Below are 25179 nucleotides of genomic sequence, written 5' to 3'. Positions count from 1 at the left end.
CATGACAACCAGGAATGGGTGGCAGCGCTGGGCTCCTCCCCAGTGGGGGGCGTGGACTGTTGGTCAGGAATCTGTCTGTCCTGTTACAAATGCACAAGTGGAAGAAGAACTGCCGTCTGTAGGCTCAGCTTCTAATTCAAAGGACATAACTAATGGGCAAAGAGGAGCTGGGGTGGCCTAGAAAGAGCAGGTCTGAAGTTACCTCAGGACCTGGACAGAGCCGGGAGGCGGCTGTGGGTAAGTCTCCTCCCCGAGACTCAGTGTATTCATCTTTTTTTTTTTTTTTAACATCTTTATTGGGGTATAATTGCTTTACAATGGTGTGTTTGTTTCTGCTTTATAACAGAGTGAATCAGTTATACATATACATATGTTCCCATATCTCTTCCCTCTTTGTCTAGTGTATTCATCTTAAAGGCGGGTATCAACTGGCTCCCGGAGCTGTGAACACCAGAGGACACTCTATCTGGACAGAGTGCCGCCCAGGGCTCAGCACGGAACTCAGGAGAAGCGTGCTTCACACATTTGACTCCAAAAAGTGTAATTTCCCCTTATGAACTTTTAAAGTCACTCAGGCACAAGCACCCAGGGAACTTAACGATGAATAAGGTAACAGCCCTCAATTGTGTATAAAATGCTCAGGCACACAAAGTTCTCACACGCCCTTCCCACACTTATCAACGTGAAGGACGAAGGGTGCCTCAAAGCAGCTGGGAAAAGGCACGTCGCTCGTGCTCATGGTAATTATCTAGAATTGTCTCAAATTGATTCTATCATTTACCAACAGCCTTATACTTTGGGCCCAGAGAACACTGCTCATTTGCCTTTTTAGGACAAAAGAGTAAAAATGAGAGAGATCATCTGTTCTAGCCCCTGAGGGTTCCTGGGCAAGTCAATGATGTACCCACAACAAAACAAAACGGGTGTATGTGGATTCTCTACACACGCGATACGTCCGGATAATCAAGAACTAAGAGGTGATCAGTCTGAAAGGAGCATAGCCCCTCCACTTCATGGCCAAGATCAAGAAGCACAGACTCATGTGCAAGGCTGAAGACATAAGAGGGTCCCACCACCCAGTGCCAATTCGACCTTGGCCTTGGCACCTCAGAGCAGCAGTTCCCCCTCACTGCTTTGCATTTTGTTCTCACTGTTCTCCTTCGGGACCTAAGAAACTTCACTTGCAGTCTAAGCGTGGATTTGAGCATCTCATGGGGCGGGGGCGCAGCCCGGGATCCAACTTGGCCAACAGCTTCAAACGACTGGCCAATCCAGGTGACCCAGCTCTTGGCCCAGACTGAGCTCTTTGTTTTGGGTTAGGCTGGTGGTGGGGTCCCCCGGCTGCGGTGGGCCCACATTGTCAGCTTGTTGCTTCTTTCCCAAAAGAGGATCTTGTTACAAAGAGAAGCTGGAAATTTCTTTGCACACAAGCAGAGACATGGCGGCCCTGCAAAGGCCCCAGGGTAAGGATTAAAGAAAAACAAAATAGAAACCCTTCCCTCTCTAATTAGGGTCTTCATTTGCCAAAGTGCCATTCCCCAACAGGAGAATTTACATTCAGGCCGTTGCTTGGAGTTACTTGGAAAACGTCTCCCAGCAGGTTGGTTCCTCGGTTCAGGGTCCTTTGAGCCAACAGTTTCTGGTTACTTGGAGGAGAGCTGCCTGCATATTGTTTTAACCGGCCTGGCTTCTGCAGCCAGCTTAGCTGTGTGAACAATCTCCCATTCAGAATCCAAAGATAAAAGCACAGTTTGGTTGAAAAATCTTTTTTTTCTTTTGTAAACTTGGGAATTATAGGTTTTGGAACTGGCACTACTTCTCTCATACACAAGAGTGTTTCCCCCCCACCCCCCGCCTTGGTTCTCCGCCAGCAAAGGCTGCATCCTGGAGCCCGGCCAGCCGCCAGCCCCCACTTCCTCGCCATTCACACCATGGGGCTGGTGGCAGCTGGCCACGGAGGCGGACAGGAGCTCCCCATTTGCAAGGGGTCAACCACAGATTAGTGCAGCCAGCTTGCTGGACCCCTGTGGCCAGCCTAGGAACAGCCTTGGAACCTTCTGTGCAGTTCCGTATCATTCTTTGTATCCATAACAGCACATCTTCCAACATGTCGAGTCCCTGAGAGACTGGCCCAGGAAGTAAAATTTCTCTTCCTTTCTGGAATTCTCAGGACAACAGTAAATTCTAAACCAAGACCGAGTAGTAAGATATGCTTGTATAACTTTCTATGTGTAAGAAAATGTTAGCTGATGATGAATTAAGGAGCGAGTGCAAAAGAGAGAGAAGAGACAACAAAAGCGCAGGCCACAAAAGGAAAAAAAAAAACCTGGAGAATCTGGATTTCAACTCAATTAAAAAATGGGCAAAGGACGTGAATAGTCCTTCTCCAAAGCAGATACACAAATAGCCAATAAGCACATGAAAAGATGCTCAGCATCACTAATCATTAGGAAAATGCAAGTCAAAATCACAGTGAAAAACCACCTCACACCTCTTAAGATGACTATTCTACAAAACAAAACAGAAAACAAGAAGTGTTGATGGGATGTGGAGAAATTGAACCCTTGTACATTACTGGTGGGAATGCAAAATGGTGCGACTCTTGTAGAAAATGGAATTACCGTATGACCCAGCAATTCCACTTCTGGGTATATACCCAAAAGAACCAAAAGTAGGGTCTTAAAGAAGACATTTGTATATCTGTGTTCATAGTAACATTATTCACAATACCCAAAAGATGGAAACAACCCAAATGTCCATCGAGGGATGAATGCATAAACAAACATGGTGTATACATACAGTGGGATACTACTCAACCATAAAAAGGAAGGAAATTCTGATACGTGCTACAGCATGGATGAACCTTAAAGATATTATGCTAAGTAAAGCATATAAAAGGACAAATATTATATGATTCCACTTACACGAGGCACCTGGAGTAGTCAAATCCATAGAGACAAAAAGTAGAATGGTGGCTGCCAGGGGCTGGGGAGAGGGATGAATGCGGAGTTAGCATTTAACGGGTACCGAGTTTCAACTGTAGAAAATGAGAAAGTTCTGGAGATGGATGGTGGTGACAGTGGCACAAAATGTGAATGCACTTAATGCCACAGAATTGCACACTTGAAAATGCCTAAAATGGTCACTTTACATTATGTATATATTGAACCACAATTTAGAGAGAGAGAGAGAGAGAGAGAGAAGATTCAGGGTAAAAAGAATTAGCGCCACAGGGAAGGGAAATTAGAGCCCTGTTTGTGTTTTACGTTGGCCGGGCAGGTTCTACCAAGTACCACTTTAGTTCAATCATGCAAAACTTCTCTGGGATTTTACATTTTAAGGCCTCTGATATGTTGTTTTATTCCTCTCTTTTACTTAAATTGCCACAGAATAGCAATTTACAGCAACATCATAGAAATGTCCAAACTGGGAATCTATTTCTAGGCCTAATCACATCCTGGTTCCCTCTGCTGGGACCACGTGCCCCTCCCCTCCACCGTGTGTTCCTCTTTTGCACACCTCTTGACACACTCCCTGGAAATGCCTTCCCTACCAAGGGGATCTCCTGTCTACTAAAACCACACGGCCGGGACAAGTTGCTCTTTCTGACCCACCCTGGGACACACCAACTACACACCAGCAGGCTACTCCTGCTGGCCCCACTCCTGGCGTTTCCTCCTCCATCCCTTTCTTACCCCAAACCCACCCATTCTTGAAGGTTCGGTTTCACCTCTTCTGTGAAGCCTTCCCTTGCTAACACACCACAGACCCAGAAAGACTTTTAAGAGAAAGCAATGTATAAGCAAAGACCTGAAGGAGTCTGTCCTAATTTTCTCCCCATGACGGCCTTGCAGTGCCCAGAGGGTGGTTGGAGCCCTGTGGACACCCCGAAGCTACCTCTGTAGATCAACCAGGGCAAAGGAGTATGTGGGAAGCTGTAGTTCCGAGCCATCAGGTAAATTTAACATCCTGTACACATCCGCATCTTAAATGACAAACTCTGGCCCAATAACTGAATAAACCTTCTTGGTAACAAAAAAGATTAATTGGCTCCCTATACTATCACAGCCACAGAACTTGGACAAACAATAGAACTGAATTGGAGAATCAATTTCGAGTGGTGAGAGACATCCAATTCTCCTAATCCTTCTATTAAAGCTGCCAACAAGGATAGTCGTTAGCATAACTGGTGAAAAACCAATAACCTTCTTCTGAAGAACTGCTAAATTCAAGTCAAGAGCCATCACCAATGCACTCTCCACCTGCCATCCCACGCCCATCCCATTTAGTTCTGTCCTGAGAACACACAGAAAGAAAAACGGTGCTCATTCATTCAGCCTTGAAGTACCACGCCCAAGTTAGGCCTGACACTGGGGAGAAAGGAAAGACAGAAAACCCAAAAGGTTCAAGTGAATCAAGAACCCTAACCTCTCTTTCCTAGTTTCTTCAAGACACGTGCCTGACACCTAAAAGGGCCAAAGTAAATCACACCACCATGAATTTCTGCATGTCGAGGTAGATAAAGAATCTCGAGAGAGTTGGCTCAGAACCTGGAATGAGGGAAGCCATCACCTCCAGGAGCATGCACTTGGGTGAACAGCTAGCCCTGGACCCCATGGCCACAGCCAGATTCTGAACAGCTCAAGGTCTCCAACTCCCACTAGTAAGAATACAATTTGGAGCATGTACTCTGCCCACCAAACAGGACATGGTGATGACATTTTTTAATACACAGAACTTGTGCCATCCTTGCATGTCCTTCCTCATCATCTGAGTGTGCAAACGAGAGGAGTACCATTTCAGATAGTTTTGTAAAAAGGAAAGAGATACAGTTTTTATAGAAGGGGCAAATGAGCAAGAGAAAAAGAGGAGGTACGATCAAAATATTACAAAAGGTAAAGATAGGTAGCAAATTAACAGCTGGAGAAACATCCAATTTCCCACACATGCTCTAGTTCAGGAAGCTCAAGGCTGAAATTAACATCTTGGGCCCCAAGCGAGGGGGGCAGGCTTGACATCTGAAAGGTGAGCTCTCAGAGGACATTCACCTTTTACTTCCAGCATCACTGTACAGCAGCCCTCCCAGATGGTTAACACTGATTCTGTCTCTCCAAACAATGTGAGAGGCTCCACTCCTCTGCATTATTCAACAAACAAGCAAAGATGAAAGTCAAACCTGGAGGTGAGGGGTAGGGTGACTGCTCTGGCATCCGTGGTCCTGGAGGAGTGAGCAGATACCCTCCTCACCCTGGCTCTGGGGACAGGAAGCCAGGGTCACCTGCCTTGACTCCATTCTCTGCTGACCCCAAAGGCTAACGGAGAAAGTCCCACATGGCCTGCCAGTCCCATGACCTTCCTCAGTCCAAGCCTCTTCTTCCTTCCCCTCTCCTACCCGCAACGAGGCCACCTCTCTTCCAGTTATAAGGGGCTTAGGCTTTGTTCTTTCCTTCAACTTCAGAAAGGCTCCTAAAGGCTCACCACCTGTAATCTCTACATCCCATCCAAATCTAGCAGGGGCACGCGAGACGGGCGTACACATGCACTCGCCTGCCCTGTGCACATCCACACGCTCTGCTGAGGGTATTTCTGCGAGGCTGCACAGCCTCACTCGGCAGAGGCAAGGTTTTCCTCCTGGCAAGCGAGGGTCAGAGGCCTGGCTCGGAGGAGCTGCTTATTGTGTGGCCGCCTGGGGCGGGCAGCTCAAGCGCCCGGAGGGGAAAGGTTCCCTTTGAAGCACATGGCGCTGAGCGCTTCCCAGTGACCATGGAAACAGGCGCAGTGGGTTCCCAGCCTGAGATCCAGGGAGAGCAGCCATGATTCAAACACAAAACACACACTGGGTCTGAAAAGCAGAGACAGGAGGGGCTGGGGTGAGGGGCAGGCGGCTGAGCTGGCAGGAACTGAGCGGCTCCCTGGTAGGAAAATCTGGCCAGTGAAGCCAAGCAGGTTCACAGGGTTTCCTTTTCATTCTCGAGGCTTTCTTCTCGCTCCCGTCACTGCCCCTCGGGTCCTATTCAGCACCTCATCAGATCAGTAGAGCCGGGCCTTTGGCTGGCCTGCTGGCGGCGGGGCCTGGAACCGGGAGGGAGGTGATCAAAGGGGCCGCTGGTGCAGCCACCACCCTCCTCCCGCCAGCCCTCCCGCCCTCCTCGGATGAGGCCCTGCCAAGGCGATCCAGTGGAAGCCACTGGGGGAGGGCAAGGAAGAGAGGGAGTTTTCAGGTCTGCCGTTCTGTTAGAAGAGACACAAAGCACAGCTTGAATGGAGGAGACATGCCACTAGCAGGTCACAGCAAACTCCTTCTGGGATGTCTCTGCTCTTAAATCAGGAGACCCAGAAGTCACCTACACTGATGCACTTGGGGTGCACGTGGATGCCCAGCCCCCCTGAGACATGCTACTTCCGGGTCCTCTTTCATAGCTGTCCACCTCCTAACCCTCGAGATGGATGAAGTTACACTGAAAAAGTTATCTGAGATGCTATGCCCCGTCTCTTCAGCGTTCCAATTTAAAAGGGGAGAAAAAGCTACTGGGGATTTTTCCAGCAAGGAAGAGGAAGCTATGTGATTAGAATCTGTTAAGGAGGAAAGATCTCTCCCTTACTGATAAGTATCTTTCCTCTCGGGTCGGATGGATCAAAGTCCAACAGCGTCCTACTGGGCACAGGGCCAGGGACAGTGAGAGAAGCGAGCCCACTTCTCGGCCAGGCCTTGTCGCCACCGCCGAGCAGGGTAGGCTTTGGCCCTGACCAGCAGCTCTTGAGGAAGGCAGTGTTTGGACAGGCCTGTAATTTGAAAAGCCCATGAGGTGCGTTCTCCCTTGCTTACCTTTGTTGGGCTGCCAAAATATTTACTTGACTTCTTAACTCTATACCTCTGAAACACACCTGCATTGCCTAAAACGGGCAATTTTCTTACTTTCTCTCATTCATAGAAGAGAGCCCAACCTAAGAAGAGACGACAATAGCACAGAGGGATAAAGAGGGTGAGGGCCTGGTAAGAGATGCAGCTTTATAGAATACCACCTTCTTAACATAATACAATGCTTAAGAGACGGGTGTATACTGCATTTGTCTTTTTTTTTTTGGTGGTGGTGGGGGTTCGTTTGCAGGGCAGTGTGGATATAGCTGAAAGCAAGTCTACAAGTAATCCTTCTGCAAAACAAACTGATTCTACTTTGACCTTTAGGGAAGAGTCCATTTCCATGTCAAGTAAACATTCTGTGTGGTAGCCAATTGCATCCAGTCTCCTATCTATCGATCAATGGATGGATCGATCTATCCATCTTAACATAATCATGATATAAAAGCTAACTGCACTGTAATATGAGCAGAGGAACTCAAGACTATATAACAGGAAAAATGGGGTGCTTGAACAACAAACAGTATTTGCAGGGTCTTAGATGCATTTCGGATGCTATAAATGACACAGAAATAACTACAAAAACGTTTTCCCCTTTTCTCGGTGCTTCTGGCCCCATGAGAAAGAACTTGGGAAAAGTCTCAGGTCTAGCAGGCATGAAGTCACTGCACCACCAGCTCCTCTGCCATGTGTGCCCGTCTATCAGCTCCCATTTCTGCCGGGCGCTTTCTGATTGCCAAGGCTGAGTGAAGTCAGGCCTTCCAGACAGGCTGTGGGTTACGGCTAGAACTCAATGGAAGGTCCCTGCACTGCCTGTTGGTGCTCCTCTTAGGAGCACAGCATCCTGGTCGATGACCCTCAACCCCGAAGACTGTACCTACACCCTCTTCTGAGAACAGGGGTGTGGCCATCAGTTAGGGGGAATTATTTTCACAGTCTGGTGCTCATCAGTAAACCTTTGAGAGAAAAATTCTTTTAGAAACATTTCAAGATCTTCAGTGTTCTAAAATGGGAGCTTTGAGCTATTGTCTTTTCAAAGGCACTAATAGCACAGCGGAGGTGGGAGCCTTACTGACAGCTGTCACTCGCCTACGCCCTTTCTGCAGCATTTCAAATTTGGCTCTTCTTTTCCCTTTATTTTGATAGACTGTCTTGTCTTCCCTACTTAAACCTGACAGAATATAAGCTTAAACCCTAAAGAAATCGGGTCCCTAAGTCTGGTCAGCAGGAGTACCCATATTCATGGGCATTTGCTGGGATTCTAGGAAGTGGCAGGCCAGTCTCTTCCAAAACCATCATTAGCTAAAAAAAGGAGAAGGTTGGGCAGTAGCTCTGCTGCCTTTCCATATATTTAACCCAGCCATTCAGCTACTGAGCTGGAACTGAAGGAGTCCTCACCACTGCATGCCCCGTGCTGGACCAGCCACCTGCCATAGGATACGTGGAGACTGTAGTGGCTCAGATGACCCCGGTGAAATCAAGGGATCTAGAGAGCAGCTCAAGACAAGGACTGGCGATGAAGAGAGACCAGTGCTTCCTGGCCCTCTGTTAGCTTTAAGCTTCTGGAAGGAAAGAGAATAAATTCTTTATTACAAACCCAAGAAGGGCCTTAACTATACGACCATGTAAAATACCACACTAAACATGACTAGTGGGTCTCAGTGAAAGAATGAGCTTTCCATCCTGTGATAAACCACAATGGAAAAGAATATGAAAAAGAATATATATATATGTATAACTCGATCACTTTGCTGTACAACAGAAATTAACACAACACTGTAAATCAACTATACTTCAATAAAATTAAAAAGAATGAGTTTTCCAATGGTTTCTTAGGCATGACACCAAAAGAAAACAGATCAACTGAACTTTGCTGAAACTTAAACTTTTATGCTTCAAAGGACACTATCAACAAAGTGAAAGAAACCCCAGAGAATAGGAGAAAATATTTGCAAATCATGTGTCTCATAAGGGACATGTATCTAGGATACATAAAGAACACTTACAACTCAATAATAAAGAGATAAATTATCAATTAAAAAATGGGCAAAGGATCTGAAGAGATATTTCAGCAAAGAAGATATACAACCCTTCAATAAGCTCATGGAAAAGATGTTCAACATCATTAGTCATCAGGGAAATGCAAATCAAAACCACAATGAGATACCACTTCATACCCACTAGGATGGCTGTAATCAAAAAGACAGACAATAACAAGTGCTGGCTAGGATGTGGAGAAATCATACCCTGCTGGCAGTAATGCAGAATGTGTGGCCACTTTGGAAAACAGTCTGGCAGTTCCTCAGAGGTTAAACAGTTACCATATGACCCAGCAAATCCACTCTTAGTTATTTATCCAAGAGAAGTGAAAACCTATACCTACACAAAATCATGTACACAGGGACTTCCCTGGTGGTCCGGTGGTAAAGAATCTGCCTTACAATGCAGGGGACACGGGTTCGAACCCTGGTCAGGGAACTAAGATGCCACATGCCGCGGGGCAACTAAGCCCGCACACCACAACTACTGAGCTCGTGTGCCTCAACTAGAGAGCCCGCGCACCACAACTACAGAGCCCATGTGCCCCAGAGCCTGCGCGCCACAACTAGAGAAGAGAAAATCCACATGCCACAACTAGAGAGAAGCCCGTGCGCCACAATGAAGAGCCCGCGCACCTCAACGAATGTCCCGCATGCTGCCACAAATGTCCCACATGCTGCAACTAAGACCTGATGCAGCCAAAAATAAATTAAATAAATAAATAATAAATAAATCTTAAAAAAGAAATCATGTACACAAATGTTCACTGATTATTCTTAGTAACCAAAATGTCCATCAACTGATAAACAAGCAATAAACACACAATGAACTATTATTTGGCAATAAGAAGAAATGAGGTACTGCTGCTTGCTGCAACACGGATGAACCCTGAAGACATAATGGTAAACAAAAAGAAACAGATACAAAAGACCACATTCTGCATGACTCCATTTATACGGAATGTCCAGGATGGAAGGGAGATGACGGCTCAGTGGTAAGGGGTTTCTTTTTGGGTTGATGGAAATGTTCAGACATCTGATAAGGGACTTGTATCTATAATATTTAAAGAACATGAAAATACTAAAATTGATTGTGGTGGTAGTTGCACAATTCTATGAATATACTAAAAACCACTGGACACTTAGAGAAAAAGAAGCCTTCATGTGGGAACAATCTGATCAGTCATTTCTGTTCTATTTCTGTATAGAGTCCAATCATCTATTTCTTGAACAGAAATGGGTAGAAAAGTTTTGGTGGTGAAACAATCTTGGGTAACCGAAAGTTGAAATAGGCTTAGTAGTTGGTTTTAACCACAGTATACATTTCCTAATAAAAATTTTGTGTGCGTGCTAGAATGGAGTGAAACTTGAATATGGCAATTACAATAATGAACAGATTCTGAAAGCAGCTCCCCATGCTGACAGAGTTGGGGCAGGGTTATGATATACTCACTAAGTGGGAGAGGATGAGGATTAACTAGGATTCCCTGCTCTAAATAATACCACAAACAGGCATTTGCTTTGTTGATTTACTGATGGATTAATTCTTTTAAATGTGTTCGCAAGCATATTTCACTTAACTCTGGGACTGTGTTCTAAAACAACAAAAATTAAAACAGTGTGGTATTGGCCCAAAAAGGGATATAGAATTTGACAGTAGATAACACAGGATGTGATTCTGTTACAGAATTCAGTAGAACAGAATATATTTTTTAAAAGGAGGAAGATACATAAAATGAAGGCAATGACACCTTTGAGAAAGAGAGACTCTACTTAGCCACTCCCTGATATTACACATCAAAATAAATTTTGAGTGATTTAAAGGTGTAATATATTAAAACCAGTGATCACAGAAAATGTAGAAAAGGCAAAAATGATTCTAAGCTTGCAAGGGAGGGAAGAAAATAATTAAGTTTAAAAGCAACAGAAGAAATCATGACGGAGTGATGACTATGTAAAATTTTAAACTTCTGCATGCCAAGAGAGCTAAAACAAAAAAAAAAATTAGTAAATAAAAGGGCCAGTTTAAAAATATTCCAAAATGACAAGGAATTAATACATTGCTATAAAAAAAAAAAAGTACATCCACCCATAAACGAGCAAGGGACCAGAACAGACAATTCACAAGAGAGGAAATTTAATTAGTAGATGGAAAAATGCTTGGCGCTTAATATTTGCTAATAATCAAAGAAATGCGAATGAAAACAATGAAGTACTATTTTTATCTTTCAAACTAATAAAGAAACATTAACGATAACAGTCAATGTTAGCATTGTTTCTGTGGAAAATGGTTCACTCTTACTTCACTAGTGGCAAGGTAAACTGAGGGAACTTTCCTGAAAAGCAATTTGTAACTGTTTGCACCAAGAATCATTTTAAAAATGTTCATATCCTTTGATCTATAATCTCCTCCTGGAATATTACCACGAGAGAATAATTCAAAGAGGAAAAAAAACCCCAAAAGCCCATCTTACATAAAGAAAGCTTTCAGTTTGGTTTCTTTGTAAGGATTAAAAATAAAACAGAAGCAATCTAATTACTGAACCCTGGGGGAATGGTCAACTACATCACGGTATGTTCTATTGTCATGTTATGCAACCAATAAAATGATAGGTTATGAAGATAATAGCAAACTGGTAAAATGACTAGCATATGTTATTAAGTTTGAAAAGGCAGAACAGATGTTCATACCTTCATAATAATTACGTTAAAAATCAGACTTGGGTTCCCTGGAAGACTGGAAGGGAAGAAATCAAGATTGACAGTACATGTGTTAAAGGAGCAAAATTAAAGTTGGGTTTTTTTCCTTCTATTTTTAAATTCTCCATAATTAATTGTTTCATGCAACAAATATCTACCGAGTGCCCACTATATGTACGAGGCACTGATCCTGGCACTAGGAATATGAGAATTACACACTTAAAAAAAAAAAAAAGACAAAGGGACCAGAAAATTTGTTAGTTACAGAAACAGTAAAATAAGTTAATGCTATAAATTTTGGGTATACCTTTAAAATTAGGGGTTAAGATTAGGGGTTATAAAAATGTTAAGATTCTAGGGCTTCCCTGGCGGCGCAGTGGTTGGGAATCTGCCTGCCGATGCAGGGGACACGCGTTCGTGCCCCGGTCCGGGAAGATCCCACATGCCGCGGAGCGGCTGGGCCTGTGAGCCATGGCCACTGAGGCTGCATGTCCGGAGCCTGTGCTCCGCAACGGGAGAGGCCACAACAGTGATAGGCCCACGTACCGCAAAAAAAAAAAAAGATCTGGCCAGTATTCCCGTTCCTCCACGTCTTCACCCAATGGGTCTCTCCGCCCAGGTTGGGCACCCAGGCGCCCTCCTGCACAGGTGCAGCTCAAGTGCCCTAGACTGTGAGCTGGTCAAACCTCGTGCACAGGTTCTCCACGTAGATCGTTAACCAGTTACATGCAGTCACTGTCAAGACAGGCCCCCACCAAATCTGAAATGCCCCTGGACGTCGCCAGAAACGCACTCAAGGCGCAGCCCGCTGCTGCTTATTTGGGTTAATTCACGCACACAGCCAGGTGCGTGCAAGACCCCTCTCTCTGAGAACAGTGAGCAGATGGGACTTTGGGGCTTATCTCCAGGTATGAGAGATTCAGGTCACCTGACTTGGGACTGGTACTATACATATTATCATGACTTAATATGTTACGTTTTAACTTCATTTATTATTCAAAATGGCCTCTCAAAAGTCAACAAGGTCATCAACTGTTTTTGATGGTTTTTCTGCTGGCTCGTCACACCAGTCCTAGTCGTCTAGGACAGCCTCATTTGTGGCCCCTGCTCTATTGATAGCCTGGCTCAATCAGAGGGGACAATGGCCAGAAGGAGTGTTGTGAGCCAGGCTTCCCCCAGGCTGGGGAGATGGCCATCAGCCTGTGCTCCTTGGGTTGGCAGAAACATTATTTGTTCTGTTCACTCGCTCTATCTTCAAAACTCCCTTAAGTCTTTCAGAGGATTTCAAATAATGGTTTCAGTTAGCCTTTTATAGCTGAAAATGTCTCAGACCTAGTTTAAGAAAAAAAAAAAGTCTTGTGCTTAATATAGCCTTTTAACCAAGAGGTTCCTGGAAGATTTAGGCATAGAAGAAAAGCATCAGATTAAAAGTTTGTGACTTTCAAATCAGACACATGACCTTAGAAGAAAAGTGGGAGTCCCCAAGTTTTTCCTTTTTCCATTCATATCATGTCAATCTTTTCCTCCTGATCTGATTTCTCTAAGTTCCTTTCTTGCTTTCCTTTTTAACCAAATATGGGAGGTATTTACCCAAGTACTCCTTAAAATAAATCTGAAGAGCCTTCCAAACTTCCTCTCCAACCAGAAACCCACCTCACCTCAGGAGTATGTTTAGAGAAGGGAGGAAATTGATATTTGTTGAGTATTCACACACTCTGAGAACTCAACACACATCATTTTTTTAACTGTCACAACTATCTTTATAGAGGGCAATATGGAGAAACAAAGACCAAGAGAGGTTAACTGGCCTAAAGTGAGGAGCGCAGAGGACCGCAGGGAGCCCAGATCGTGAAGCCACGCAGCATAGTTGCAAACCGTGCTCCCTGCACTCCTCACGTGGAAACACAAACGTGCTCTAACACTGCTCGTGCACTTCAACGAACACACCACGGGACACCATGAGCCTGTGTCTGTACTGGAGGCCAGCAGGGCAGAGAAGCAAAGAATGAAGGAAGAAGTGGAATTTAAGGTCTTCTTAGGGAGAGAAAACGTGTCACAGAAAGACAGGAATTCTCAATGGTGACACTACTGACATTGGGGCCAGAATGTTCTTTGTTGTAGGGGGGCTGGCCTATGCCTTGTAGGGTGATGAGCAGCAGCCCCACCCCCATCCTCGCCTGGATATTTTTGTCTGAAAATCAAAAATGTCTCCAGATATTGCCAAATGTCCCCTGGGGCAGTGTGTGTGTGTGTGTGTGTGTGTGTGTGTGCGTGCGCGCGCGCATGGGCGCACACTGTGTACGCCCCCAGTTGAGAACCGCTGCAATAAGATGCCTCGGGTGACATGCTCTGGGAAGGTGTGACACAGGTTAAGTGTCCCAAGCACAGGTGCTCCCAAGGATACCACAGCAACGAGCTGTGGGTAGTCACAGTACCCTGAGCTCAGGTATGTGGCAAATATTACACTCACTTCCCTGCCTCAAGAGGCCAATGCCTGTGATGGGGGCAGCTGCTCTGAGACCCTGCTCCAGTCAGCCACCACCTTCCTTTCAATTCAGACCCTAAGATTTTAGCCCCACCATCGCTCTTGAGACAAAGTGGGGAATCTCATTCTCAGGAGCGCTAGGCTGGGGTCGGCCTAAGGGCCGGCGCACCCAATACTGCAGGAAACACCCATCTGTGACCAAACTCTGAACGAGAAGGGCACGACGAGCCCCCTGCCCCCTCCACCACCCATCTCCAGAACTTTTCCACCTCCTCCTGAAACTCTGGCCCCGTTAAACTCTAATTCCTCATTCTCCCCTTCCCGCAGCCCTGGCAACCACCACTCTATTTTCTGTCTCTAAGGATCTGACTACTTAAGTAACAGCACTGTGAGTGCTGAAAGAAACTGAAGGATAATAAGGGAGGGAAGGAGGGAGGGAGGGAGAGAGGATGTGCACCAGGAGCTGCTAATTTGTGTTTCCAGCCACGCGTGAACCTGACACACACTCTCTCCCTGAGGTGCCTCGAGGTTCCTGTCTCCAGAGGTAGAAATGGGCAGAGGGGTTCAGGGACCATCCCAGGTCACATGGATTAAAGGGTTGGAATTGGGGTTTAAATTCAGGTTAGTTTGATGACTAAACCCCAGTCTTAACCATTATGTGTTCCCTCTCCTCCCAACCATCCTGAAAATATTAAATTCCTTTGATTCTGTTTTCTGCCTTGTGGTCACTTTGGTCACTAAGGTCTTTGTTCTCTTTGAAGAAGTTACCTAGACACTCCGAGGACTGGATGTGGGTTGGTGGAGTGAACGCAAGCGTTCAGTTCTCCACTGACCACCCCCTCACCCGCCACCGGGTTTCGCGCTGCTCATCAGAAGAGCCAGGACTGCCGAGCCGCTCCCCTGCCTCACAGGCACAGCGGTTCCCGGCAGTGTCCACCTGCCGTGCGTTCGGCCAGGCTGCTGCTGCAGGTGGAAACTGGAGAGGCAAGATGAAGAGCCGGGAAATCTGAAGGTGAACACGAGGTGTCCTTGGCAACGTCACAGGCTGGAGCCTCACCAAAGCGGTCAAGAGACTTGACGTCTGGGCCCATTCAGCTCCAGAAGCACCCACCAGCAGAGTAACCTGACCCTCCCCTCTCCCACCAGCCTAGACACACTGCCAAATGAACATCCCCACAACCTTTAGTGGCTCCCAGCTTCCTGGGGGATGAAGATGAAACTCCTTCATCGGAAACCCTCTTCCTGCCCCAGCAACTTTCAATGTCCCCTGAGGAACTTGCACCCGTTCTTCCCGCCCTCTTCCTGGAGGTTATGCGTCCGCCTCAGAGCCCCAACCCCTCCGGCTCTGGGGACGTGCTTCTCCTCACTCACAACAACCACTGTCTGTGCCAGCGACTGGCCCTCGGTTCAGGGCAAGAGGAGGTCACTCTTGCCAGCACACAGGAACCAGAGCAGGCCCTTCCAACTGGCGCCTCTCTGACCAACCTGGGATAAACTGAGGCCATCGCCCAGCGGCTTGTGAGTGCACATGTGATTGGGTGACTGAGGGAGCTGCCTGGGGACGGTAGCCCAGCACTGCCCCCACCAGCTTCCTTCTGGAAGGCACACCTTCCACCCACGCCGCACACACGGCTGGGCAGTCGCAGTGTGCTCCCAGCCCCGGATCACAGCTGACCAGACTACAGGTGAGCACCTGATCCAAGATGGGCCACTAAATTCCTTTTCTGGAATCCTTTACACTTGAAACCAAGTCTAAAGACAGGCCAAGGGATATTGGGGTGCTGTCCCTGACCAAGGAGGTTGGGGGGTGGGGAATAACGCAGATTCCCAGAAGACCTAAGCCCTGCGGTCGGCAGTTCCAGAGGAGCAGCAGCGCCCCCATCACGGGCTCCCTGATGACACACTCAGGAGCTTCCAGAGCAGATTCCCCTTTCGGCTCAACACAGCTCAAGCACGGTTTCTATTCAATGCGACCAACAGTCCTTGCCCAGCCAGTGACTACTGAAACGCATCCGATTTTTATCTAGAAAAACCGGCAAAGGCAAAAGGAGGCAGGAGGAAGAAACCAGTGCTGATGCGGCGGCGTGACAGTCCTGATCTCAGATCTCGGCTCAGCAATTGGGAGCTGTTGGATCTCAGGTTAGGTTGAGATCTCCTCATTGTAAGATGGGAATCTGGACACGGTCCCAGTAGTCTTACCCTAAAGTGTACCCTAAATCGTCCCCATTCCCTAACCCTAACATTACCCGAAGCCTTCCCTAATCCGGTGCCCTAATCCTAACCCGTAGGCTACCAATAAACAGTGTCATAACAAATACGCTATCGCTAAACGGTCGACGTACCCTAACCACTCTTTCCGGGTGTCCCCCGAGAGCCAGGCTCTGTGTTCAGGGCCCCTCGCAGTACCCCCAACACAGTGACATGGGCAGCATGAGCCCCAAGAACTGAAGTGACCTTCTCGAGGTCACTCAGCCAGAGCTGCATCTCTTTGACCTAAATCCCTTGTTTTTCTTGTCTTTCTGCTAACTTTCTGCTCTCCTCCTAAGGACTGGCAAGAGCCAATTTCATGCCTGTTGTCCATCCTGCCCTTCAAAACCATCCCTACGAGTCCACTCCAGCGTGGGGTGTGAGGGAGGGAGGCTGGTTTTCTTCCACGTTTGGTTAATCTGGGCCAGGCGGGCTGTGTTAAATCTGAGCACGTCTTGTGTGTGCCCTGCCACGAGGCTCTCCATGAGGTGGAAGAGTCGTAAGAACCACGGCTATTAAAGTCGACCTTCCAATATGTCTTACCAATCCCGTAAGATGCTTAAATAATAAACACGGTTTGAACTGAAGGGTTAAAATGCCTGGGGCATAAACACAGACTCCTGCACTTTGCGGATGGTTTAAGACCCTTACTTTCAATAGCAAGCTGCTCAGTAACGTCTATTTTTTTCTGTTTCAATTTCCGAGGACGTAAACTGTTGCAGGTTAACATAGACTTTCAAGGCCGCACCTAGAAATCCTCCAAAACTAGAATGTCAAGGGGAGATTTTTAATATGATACAGAAGTTCAAAATATTAGACAATCAAGGAGCCCAGAACAGCCTCTTCACATGAAGTGGAAAAGAAAGGCCCAGAAAGAGGAAGGGATTTGCCCGAGGCCTGGCCTGGTGCCCTGGCCTGCTACGTTCTGGGGGAGCTCACCCCCACCCCAACTCTGCCCCCCTAGCTGATCCGATTGTCTGCCCTGCCTCCTCCAGAATCAAAAAGATTATAAGGAGGGGATCATAAATCATTTTTCTCTCATGAGTTTTTAGTGTTCCTTTTTTGGAGTTCAAAATAAACCGAGGTGATGAGTTTATGTCTTTCCCCTTTAAAATGAAACTTTATTTGAACTCCTGGAGAGGCATTTATGTTTTCTTAATTTAGGACATTCCTCTGTTATTTTCAACATTTCACCCCATGGCACTTTCTGTGGGCAGGTGGGTGATGGGGGAGGGAGAGGGGTCAGCATCTGGCCCTCCCCCTTCTCCCCCAGGCTCCTCCAAATGCCCGACAGCATCCACCCCCCAACCGCACACACCCCCCCCTCCCCCCGGTCTATGGTTTTCAACAAGTCTCAACATCTACACAGAGGAGTCCCTCCCCCCAGGTCCACGGGGACCTGGCTGTAGCGGCTTCCTTTTGTGCTTCTCTTAGCTGCCCACCTCCTTCTTGCCTTCACCATTAAGGGCAAAGAAAGGGTAGAAAACCATGCTGTGTGTCTGCAGGTGAGCAGGCCACCCATGAGGACCACTTTGCTCTTCCTACCCTAGCCTCTTTCCACTGCACTTGGGGGCTCAGAAAGAAAGAAAACAGTTAGCAAAGTTAATAAAATTGAAGCTGAAAACTACTACATTTAAGAACAAGGTGAGAGAGCAGAAGAGAGGGAGGGAGAAAGAGGAAGAGGAAGGAGAGGGAGAGATGCCTGACTCTTTGTACCTCCTGTACCAACCCAGGTTTTAAGCAAAAGCTAAACCGTCTTGCTTTGTCTGGCCCAAGCGCGTTGGCTAATGATGTTATTCAAGTGTTAAGCCAAATTTCAGTAATTAACCACATGCAAATACGGCCTGGCCACCACCACAGCCTCTCCAAACAGAAACATGTTTCTCCCAACATGGAGAAACATGGAGTGGGGTGCTGCTTGTTAGCAGGTACAACCATGCGCTTAGCTCCTGGGCCCCTGCATTCAATAAATACTTGGTGAATGAATAAACTCAAGAAATACTTAATGAGGCAATATATGTCGAGGGTTTTTATTCCCTGTGGCTTCACATGCCAGCAGGCCAAACCATACAGAACTCTTCAAGTCAAACCACTACATGGTGGTGGAGCAGTTGGGTTCTCTGAGGGACTTCAACACCACTAGGCCATGGGAGAACATGGGGTGTCCCTGAGGGGCCCTGTTCCAATCCATTTACAGACATGACAGACGCGTAGGTGGAGACCCACTGGAGTGGGGCAAACAAAACTAAGCCGAGCTGCTGAGCCCTGCGTAGCAGCAGCTTAAGTACAGGAGAAAATATTCTATTGGGAGAGTGCTACCTACAAGGAAAGCACTGTTCCTAATCTTTGGATGGAGCTGGCATTTCTCCTAGGAAAACACTAACATATTCTCAAGGGGGTCACTGCTCTCTGAGCATCATTAGGCAGCTCTGGCCAACTATTTAAACGATGAAGTATCGGGGCCTGGGCTGCCTAAAACACGTTGATTCAACTTCGGGAATTATAAACCAAACAGGTAATAGTCCCTGTGGTTTTTTTGTTGTTTTCTTTTTCTTCTCCTTCTATAAAAGGGCAGGGGAACTTGACAAGTGATCGGAAGCTACTCAGAAGACAAGTGGGACACAAACATCACAGATTAGATCCATGAGGGTCTCCTGGGCCAAAAGTCTTTCAGGAGACACCGGCTGGGACAGCTTTGACTGTGGGAAAGGCTCCCTACATCAAAACCACCTCTTCTCTGGCCTGAATCTCCTCAAGAGGTCAGAACCAGGACTGTTTTCCCCCCAGCTGTCTCCCCATGATACTTAGAACAGCAGCTTCTGAGAATATAAAAAATACCCAAGCAATAACACTACCCTTAGGATATACTACCTTTCCTCCAACCAAAATTCTAACAACTTTCTCCAAACCTTTCCCTTTAACAAAATGATCCAGTTTAAAACAGGTTGTTGGGACTTCCCTGGTGCCACAGTGGTTAAGAATCCACCTGCCAACGCAGGGGACACGGGTTCAAGCCCTGGTCCAGGAAGATCCCACATGTTTCGGAGCAACTAAGCCCGTGTGCCACAACTACTGAGCCCGCGTGCTGCAACTACTGAAGCTCGCGCCTAGAGCTGATGCTCCGCAACAAAAGAAGCAACCACAGTGAGAAGCCCACGCACCATAATGAAGAACAGCTCCCGCTCACTGCAACTAGAGAAAGCCTGCGCGCGGCAACGAAGACACAATGCAGCCAAAAATAAATAATTAAAAAAAAAACAAAACAGGTTGTTATCTGTCTTATTTTAAGATAATTGACAGATGGTTTTCCAAAGTAAATGTATTTCTGTCTTTTATCTTATACTGCAGCCAGAGGTAATGCTGACCCGCAAGGCTAAGAAAGTTTATTTATTTATTTTTTTAGTACTTCTAAACAGAGTATCAATAGCCAATGGCAGTGAACATTTCTGGAGAGCTTTCTCTGCTAGACGTTTGTATCTCATCTCACCTGCTAACCATCTTATGAGGTAAGGTCTAATACAGGACCATAACTGCTATCTGCCATTCTGAAACTGAAAAAGCTCTACAACCCCAAAGTCTATTCAGAACTTACTTGGCAGCGAAACTTAATGGCCCTGAACTCATTTGGAGGCACAGCTGCCCTGAACTAACACGGGGCTATTAGATTTTATTTGTCCCACTTAATGTGAATATCCATGTAGTTTGCTACACAAATATGCATGTGTTTGGTTCCTGAGGACGGCCCCGCGTCTCCTGGGAGTTCCTTAATACAAAATATGTGCATCTTAATACCTTTCTAAATGCCCCAAATCTCAGATTTCTGAAATATCTGGCCCCAAGGGTGTAAGATAGGGATGGTGAATCTCTATTATCAACCCAGTTCACAGAGAAGAAACTGAGACTCCTCGAGGGGAAGTGACCTGCCCAAGGCAGGGTGGAGCCCACTCTGAGGCTGGCAGCTGCCATCAGAGTCCAAGCTTCTGGGTACCATGGGGGGCTGCTCCAAGTCATGACTTCAGCCAGGAAAGAGTGCTGTGCCAGCAAGGCTCTTCTCCGTAACCGGCTATTTGAGGAATTGGGGAAATAAAGGTGTGGAGAACACCAATCAAAACGGGAGCAATTCAGAGGGCCTCGTGCTTACCTTGCCGAGGACAGTGAGGCATGGTTTCGGGTCCAGTTCTGGTTGTTCCAGCTTCACCACTCCTACCCAGCCATATTCATACAAGTCCTCTTCATCATTGTTATTACACAGGCCCAGTGGGTGCATCTAGGAAACAAACGGAAAGAAAACTTCAGTAGGCAGGCTGCAGACCTGCTTGACTCTCGCTGTGCACGTCTCAGACTCAACAGTCAAAAAGAACCTCAAAACTTAAAGTCATATGGGCGGGATGCATTTTTCAACCCATTGAGTGGATCCTATTTCAGTACAATGAGCTGAGCCCTGGGGAGAACACAATAGAGCCACTACAAATAGACTTCACAGATGCTTTCTCACTGCTTTGTAAGCAGTGGTCACCTAAGGTGGACACCACCCAATGGGATGTAGGAAAAGAGAGATAGTGTAACTTCCACATAAATCCCTGTCTAGATGGCTGTGAAATACCATAACATTCAGTGGCAGCTACAGAGGAGACGAGCTAGGTTAGCATCCAAAACTATTTGGCTTCCAGACCTTAACAACACATCTACTTCAACTGATGCAAGAGGACCTCGAAACACATTCAGGAATTTATGGAGAGACCACTAGACATATAGCAGAATCACCAGGATAATTAACAGGCTGTTTAAAGGCTACCCCTGGTTACTGGAAAACAGATGAAACTCTTTGAGGTTTCTTCAAAATTTGCAAAACACAAAATCAAAGATAGGTAGGAGAGCACTGTCAAATTTTTACTAGTAAAAGTGCATTTAGTGGAAGCCGGAACACAGAATGGTACTATGGCTTGCGCTCACAGTTCTAGTATTGAGTTTTATCAGACCCCAGAATCCCTAATAACCATCTGAGAAGAGGAAGTCCTTGTGGATAAACCTAACTTACCGAGACGTGAAGGAGTCTAGCACGGTGCTAAACTCTTTAAATAACTGGAAGAAATATGTCTTTAGAGTCATGGCATATTAGAGATACAAGAGACTGAAGAATCCACTGTGTTAGCCAGAATAATGGCCCATGAGACATCTATGTCCTAATCCCCAGAACCTGTGAATACGTTACCTTACAAGGCACCAGAAACTTTATAGACATGATTAAGTTTGATATCCTGGATTACCTGGGTAAGCCCAATATAATTGCAAAGGTCCTTACAAGGAAAAAAGGGAATCGTGGAAACAGAAGAGATGTGACCAGGGAAGCAGGGGTTGGAGTGATGTGCTCAGAAGATGGAGGTGGGAGCCATGAGCCAAGGAATGCAGGCGGCCCGCCTCCAGAAGCTGGAAAAGACAAGGATTCTCTCTAGACCCTCCACATGGAACGTAGCCCTGCTGACCCATTTTTGACTTCTGACCTCCAGAACTATGGGAGATTAAGTTTGTGTTGCTTTAAGCCACTAAGTTTGTAGTAGTAACTTGTTATAGTAGCAAATAGGAAACTAATACACCCTCCTTATCCCCCACTCATTTTAGGATGAGAAGTTCAAGATAAATAGCTTGTCCAAGACAACACAGCCAGCAAGTGGCTGCCCCCGGGGTGGCCTGGCCCTTGAATTCACAGTCCAGTACCTTCCAACTCCACTTGCTTAACTTTATTGTCCCTTCTTCTGAGAGCTGGTCACCTGACTGGGGAGAGAAGACTAAGAGGTACAAATCTCTGTAAAGAAAGGCTGCCTGCCAGCTCTGAACTGGGTGGTGTGGGAGTGTAATGTGAGTTGGGTGCAGGTGGCCAGAGTTGCAGCTGAGCCTTGATATGAGCTTCAAAGGGAGAGCTGGATGGGTCCGGGGCAGGGGAGAGGACGGGCGGCCATCCATGCCCGGGGATGAGGAGCTGAGGGATTTAGGGGGAGAAGAGAGGCAACATGAGCAGCACGGGGGGACACAGTTGACACCAAGAAGAGAGAGACGGGCTCAAAAATCAGGAAGGCATATGGACACCAGGATAGCACCACAGGTTCTTTGGAAAAGCGGTGAACCGAGAACAGTAATTTGAGGCAGGCGGGTTGCACCTTCTGGCAATGGTGGCCCTGGACTGGAGAGGATGAGTGAGTGGAGGAGGGGAGGGAGCAGCCCAGAGGGCAGAGATCCTTGGCAAGTCGATGGACTCACAAGGAAGGGTGAGCGCCGCAAGCTCAAGGGGGGGCCGGCAGCTGTCTTCGTAGAGGGCACAGGATAACCCTGCCCTGGGAATTGCAGGACCTGAGATGGGGAAGCCTGCGACATATGATTTTTGCACCAGCCCTCAGGCTCGAAGAGTCTGCCCAAAGGACCAAGGAGGGTCCTGCAGTGCAGTGGATGGCACAGCTTCCCTCCAGCTGCCCCTGAAAAACTCAGCCCACTCTAGGATGTTCGATGGTTATTAAATGATGAGCGGCTTGAAATGCAGATCTCCAACTGGAGAGGATGGGCAAGGGCAATAAGCCAGTCGTGCCAAGAGCCAGGTACTTCTGACCCTCCAGGAAGTGGCTCCCAGCCGGGCTTAAGTCAGCTTCCTGAATCCCAGGTCAAGTCACGTCAATGGCAGCCCCTCTACTGACACTTTTCTACAGTGTTCCGTGATATTTTTAACCTGGCCATGTGCCTTGGAGGTTTCCAGAGGGAAAGGTGCTTTTTGTTACTTACACCTATATAGGGTTTGGTCAGTGATAGAGAGCTGCATCGAGGGAAGCAGAGGAATCATGCAGGTCTAAGACTTTGTATTAAAACTTTACTGAAGAAAGAAGCCAGATATAAAAGGCCATATATTGTATAATTCCACTGATATGAAATATCCAGAACAGGCAAATCCATAGAAACAGAAAGCAGCAGATTAGTCGATGCCGGCCTGGGGAGGGCGAAACGGAGAGTGAGGGGGAGGGGGAAATGGAGAGTGACTTAATAGGTGCAGGAGTCCTTTTACAGTGATAAAAATGTTCTGGCATCAGATGATAGTAACGGATGGGTGACCACTGTGAATGTACTAAATGCCTCTGAATTGTATACTTTAAAATGGCTTAAGTGGTAAATTCTGTATCAATTTTACCATAATAAATAAGTTTTTTAAAAAAGTCCCAAGAGTCAGGGACTTCCCTGGTGGTCCAGTGGGTAAGACTCCACGCTCCCAATGCAGGGGGCCCAGGTTCGATCCCTGGTTGGGGAACTAGATTCCACACGCACGCTGCAACTAAAAGATCCTGCGTGCCGCAACTAAGAGCCAGTGCAGCCAAAATAAATTATAAATAAATAAATAAACCAAAAAAATAAATTAAAAAAAAAAAAGTCCTAAGAGTTTACTCAGAAATGACTGTCCTCAGCCAACATGGGAATCCACAGCGTAGGATGATGTGGTTTCCACACTTCCTGAGCCTAAGTCAACCACCAGAGCCCTTCGGGAAACTGTGTCCTGCAGAATACTAGCCCTGCATGATGATAAATGGGTTCCTGCACATGCAACTAATGCTGAGGAACAGGACATAGGGATTCGGGATCTACATTTAGAAATTAAAGCTCTGCAGAGGCCTAAGGTTTAAATAACTTAAAAGGGTTTTAACCTTTGCTAAAACCAGCATTTCCTACCCGTTGATGATCAACCCATTTTGTGTTTAATATGCTCACACTGTTTCATGGGACACACTCCGAGAAATGCCAAGTTAGGGAGAGCGCAGGTACACGCGTGAGAAGAAACGAACCTGAAGGAGATGTGATCCGAGCCAAACGCTGACACGCGTGATGCGAAGAGCAAAGGCTGCAGTGGGAGGAGATGGAGGGACGGTGGGGGGCGGCTGGAGAGAAGGGGGGGCCTGGGACGGTGGGAGGAGGAGGAGGGCGGGACTGTGAACCCAGAGCAACAGAAGCAGGAGTAGAAGCTGAGGCCCTTAGCAGACCAGGCTGAGGCTCGAGCTGTGGAGCAGGACATGTGGCCACGGGAGGCATGGCAAGAGGGCGTCCGGAGCACTTGGAAATCCCAACTGTGTGAGCCTCCCACACGCTGAGGTCCCCCTGGCACCCTGGGCCGCACCCCATGTGGGGCCCTCCCCCTCCTTGGCCCCAAGACTCCTTTTCAAAGCATCCGCTGTCACTGGGGGGCCCGTGAGCAGCTCAAAGTGTCAGCCCTGTCAAGGGTGTTGACTTCTGCACGGGGATCAAAGATTTAAAAACGAAAAGGAATTTTTTCTCAAGTGCTGGTGGGTGTAATCGGTTGGCGTGGGTGGTTTATTTTCCCAGGGAGGGTAAAGGGCCACCAAAATCACATCTCAGAGCATCCAAAACCGACCTCACCATCCTCCCCCTTCCCAGCTCCACTCCGGAGTTTCTTCTCTTCTGAGTTCCTTATTCCAGTCTGTATCTCCAGAGGTCCAAACTACTGGGGTTGTGAATTCAACCTCAGCTACGTCTCAAGTGTAACTGGCCTCTTTGACTCACCTGCCAATATTGTACAATTCAGGTCTCTTTCAGCTCGCCCCTGATGACAGCATCAGCTTCCAGAAATGCCCGCCACCCTAGGTCTCCAAACATTTACGCCCTGGGGTTCTCTTTTCCCAAGGGCTCCAAGTTATGAACTCAGCAGAATGTTTGTTTTTTTTTTTTTTTAGCAGAATGTTTTATAGGGAAACCATAACATGAAAATATTCACTCATAAACTGACCTGTGTCAAAGGATGGAATGCTCTAGGCAAAGGCATAAAATGCAAACGAATATGCCAAATCTGGGGAAAGCGAAGGAGA

At 47.0% G+C, this 25179-nt stretch overlaps 1 protein-coding gene across 1 annotated transcript in view; it reads right to left on the bottom strand.

Annotated features, from left to right (window-relative positions):
* The window catches only part of ZNRF3 (zinc and ring finger 3), a 55747-nt gene extending 35148 nt beyond the window's left edge, over positions 1–20599 (bottom strand). The window contains exon 1 of the mRNA XM_007461155.1: positions 20472–20599. Coding sequence (XP_007461217.1) covers positions 20472–20597 — 126 coding nt within the window. The 5' untranslated portion in view covers positions 20598–20599. The remainder of the gene's footprint in view (positions 1–20471) is intronic.
* Positions 20600–25179: the final 4580 nt, after the last annotated feature.

The sequence above is a fragment of the Lipotes vexillifer genome, unplaced genomic scaffold, assembly GCF_000442215.2.
Source record: "Lipotes vexillifer unplaced genomic scaffold, Lipotes_vexillifer_v1.1 scaffold691, whole genome shotgun sequence".
Lineage (NCBI taxonomy): Eukaryota > Metazoa > Chordata > Mammalia > Artiodactyla > Lipotidae > Lipotes > Lipotes vexillifer.
The sequence above is the reverse complement of the archived record's forward strand: the minus strand, read 5'-3'. Positions and strand labels throughout refer to the sequence as shown.